General features: G+C 33.3%; 1 protein-coding gene across 4 annotated transcripts in view; it reads left to right on the top strand.

Annotated features, from left to right (window-relative positions):
- The window catches only part of Nrt (Neurotactin), a 192,838-nt gene that overhangs the window by 139,430 nt on the left and 50,594 nt on the right, over window positions 1-2,814 (top strand). For all 4 annotated transcript variants that reach the window (XM_067051576.1, XM_067051574.1, XM_024361598.2 and 1 more), the window contains one exon: window positions 500-749. In XM_067051576.1, the coding sequence (XP_066907677.1) occupies window positions 501-749 (249 nt within the window). In that variant the 5' untranslated portion in view covers window position 500. The remainder of the gene's footprint in view (window positions 1-499; window positions 750-2,814) is intronic.

Genomic DNA, 2,814 nt, shown 5'->3' on the forward strand with positions numbered 1-2,814 from the left:
AACAATAACATGAGGGTCTAGAAGGAAGGTTATAAACATAAAGGCTTATACAACAAGTTGCTGAGAAATCCGCTAGGGGCTCTTATGCATTTAACGTTTAACATGACTTCAAATAGGGCTGCTCACAATCCTATAGTTATAACATTTAACATGGTAAAACATATAACATTTAACACAACATCATGAATACCCCTAAAATAAAGACTATTTAGACTAAACAAGGATACTATTTGATTTATTTGATTAAATTGACTATTCAGCTTTTAATTTCTGTTATATTTGTTTTTACTTTTACTTTATTTATCATTTTATTCGATATTACTCTACCAGTTTATTTTATTCTTTATTCTGACTATTTTATTTTAATTTATGCTCTTACTCTTCTTGTCATTTTCCACAATAGTTTTTACACTATGTTATAATCCTATGTCATCTATACATTTTGCAATTTACTCTTTTTTTTTTCATATCTAATTGATTCTTCTTTTCTGGTTTTCAGGATGTCAGAGAAAACTGTTACAGAGGAAAAACCTGAGATTATCGGGAAGAAGTCCGAAGACAAGAGGGAAATCGAGGACGAAGAGAGGAAGATGATCGGAGGCGGTGAGGAGATCTCGAGGACCGAAGTAGAGAAGAAGAAGAAGGCTCTGGAGGAAGCCGCAGAAGGAGCTGCTCGAAGGAGGGCTCCTACTGGAGGCATTAGGGTACCGGGCTTCCTCAGGGTTTCCAGGTCCAGGGACAAGAACAAGGTAATTGTACTTTATTAGTTTATCTAAGAATTTTATTTATTATTATTTCAGAACTGGCCTTATGATTGACCTAGGGGCGTGGTAGATGAGTGGAGGAAGAACCAATAACTAGGTGCCTTCTGTTTGAAATTTGAATACAATGGCGGATATTCCTATTAACCTCAACGTGTACTGAAGCTCATTGAACGTGTCCTTTTTGGCTTCAGTTTTGCTTTGAAGAAGGGTATGGTTACGTACGGTATGGTTAGGCACGTGATACAACGAAACAAACTTCCTTGGCAACAATGGCGCTGTGTAAGCTAACCTTAGAATTAGGTTTGATCTGGGCCTAATTCGTTCGCTATCTCATAAACTGTTCTTTTTTTTGTGCTCTAAACTCAGATTAGTTATAAGTTCTTAAATATTAAATTATTAAATTCAGTTTTATGCACTCATAATTCCTATGGAATTTTTAACTTGTGTCCATTATGTTAAGTTGCCAAAAGTGGTATGCGGTGGTAAGGGATCTTTCGGGGTTGTCTGAAGAGTTAAATAGTGAAAAAAAAGGAGTATTTTTCGAGGTTTTGGAGTGGAAATCAATGGAAATGTATCGGCTATATCGTATACACGACTCATTAGAGTCGTACATACCATATAACTGTAAAATTTGTATGGGATATATGATAGGTACATACAATAAATAAGTACAGGCTACATTGTATACACGACTCGTTGGAGTCAAATATAATGGTTGGTTACTGCACTGGAGAACACTCTTTTTTGTCATTAAAATATTGAAGGACAAAAAAGAATGATAAGGTAAATGATAAAAAATAATGATTATAATAGTGATAAAAAAAAAACTAAGTTAGGGACAAAATCGTAGAATAAATATGGAATGTAATTTACTTGAAGAATTGATTTGTCTAGGCCCATTTCTAAATCTGTTCAAATTAAATCGAGAAATATATGTATATATATTTGACCGTAAAAATTTTAAATATTAGAGGATGGGTTGATGGATTGTTGTAATATTCTCAGTTGTTTTTTTTTGTTGTATCTTTTTAGCCCTGATGAAGCCCTGCATAGTGGGGCGAACCGTCGCACATTAAAATAGTTATAAACTATTTGTTCTTTTTTTGACCGCAACCCTGACCATCTTCTTATATTTAAATCGAGAAATGTTTATGATTGGAGAAGATTGTCGGGGGGTGCGGTCAGCAAAGAAAAACATAAATAAACAAAACCATATTTATTTATTTTATGCCTCCGTTTCGACCTGAGTTTAAAGTCTTCATCAGGGGTTGTGGCGTAGAAGGTAGGCTTGCAACTAAGAGAAATGTGTATGTGTAAAAATTGTTTTAATTTTTTTTATCATACAAATCCGCCTTCCTTCGCTACAAGGACCTTGCTTAATGCAGTTTGGCAGCCATTGTGTACTCTAACGGTGGAGTAAAGAAAACACTGATATGAATCACCTGCACAACTTTCCTTCATTGTTTCTCTATGATGGCCGCAAACTGATAAAAGTCTTTGAAAACACACAGTCACTCTGATTCACACTTACACTATCACAATTTTCTGAAATATTTCCTTATGTGGTCAGAATCATCAGAACCAGAATCTTGTATTGTGTATTTCTATTATTCAATTAAAATTGTTATCACAACTCGATTTGTAATGTTCCTCGAATATGCATCAGCGTTTGGTCAATGTTTGGAGTTTGGCTTTTGCAGTTTTCTATGCAATTTCATAGCACTTTTGCATCCAAGGTGCGTTTTACTTTATTCAGTACTTGTTAGTTATAGTACCGCCACTATAGAATAATGATTTATCTAATATTGACATTAGAAAATACACAAAGATTCAAAATACTATGGAGATTAGCAAAATGGGAAGATAAAAGAAGAAGAGAAACAAATGGCGATTTCCTATTATTTTATTTAGCAGAATTCATTTGGCGCACTCAACTTAAAGAAAAAATATGTCTTCTCAAATTTTAGTAGATATAACAAATTTTTTGTTATAAATAAATAAAAATTAGTTTTAAATATATATAAATAATGACAGTATTATTTCAAATTAT

The sequence above is a fragment of the Halyomorpha halys genome, unplaced genomic scaffold (genome assembly GCF_000696795.3).
Source record: "Halyomorpha halys isolate HHAL.00 unplaced genomic scaffold, Hhal_1.1 Scaffold42.1, whole genome shotgun sequence".
In the NCBI taxonomy this organism is placed as follows: domain Eukaryota; kingdom Metazoa; phylum Arthropoda; class Insecta; order Hemiptera; family Pentatomidae; genus Halyomorpha; species Halyomorpha halys.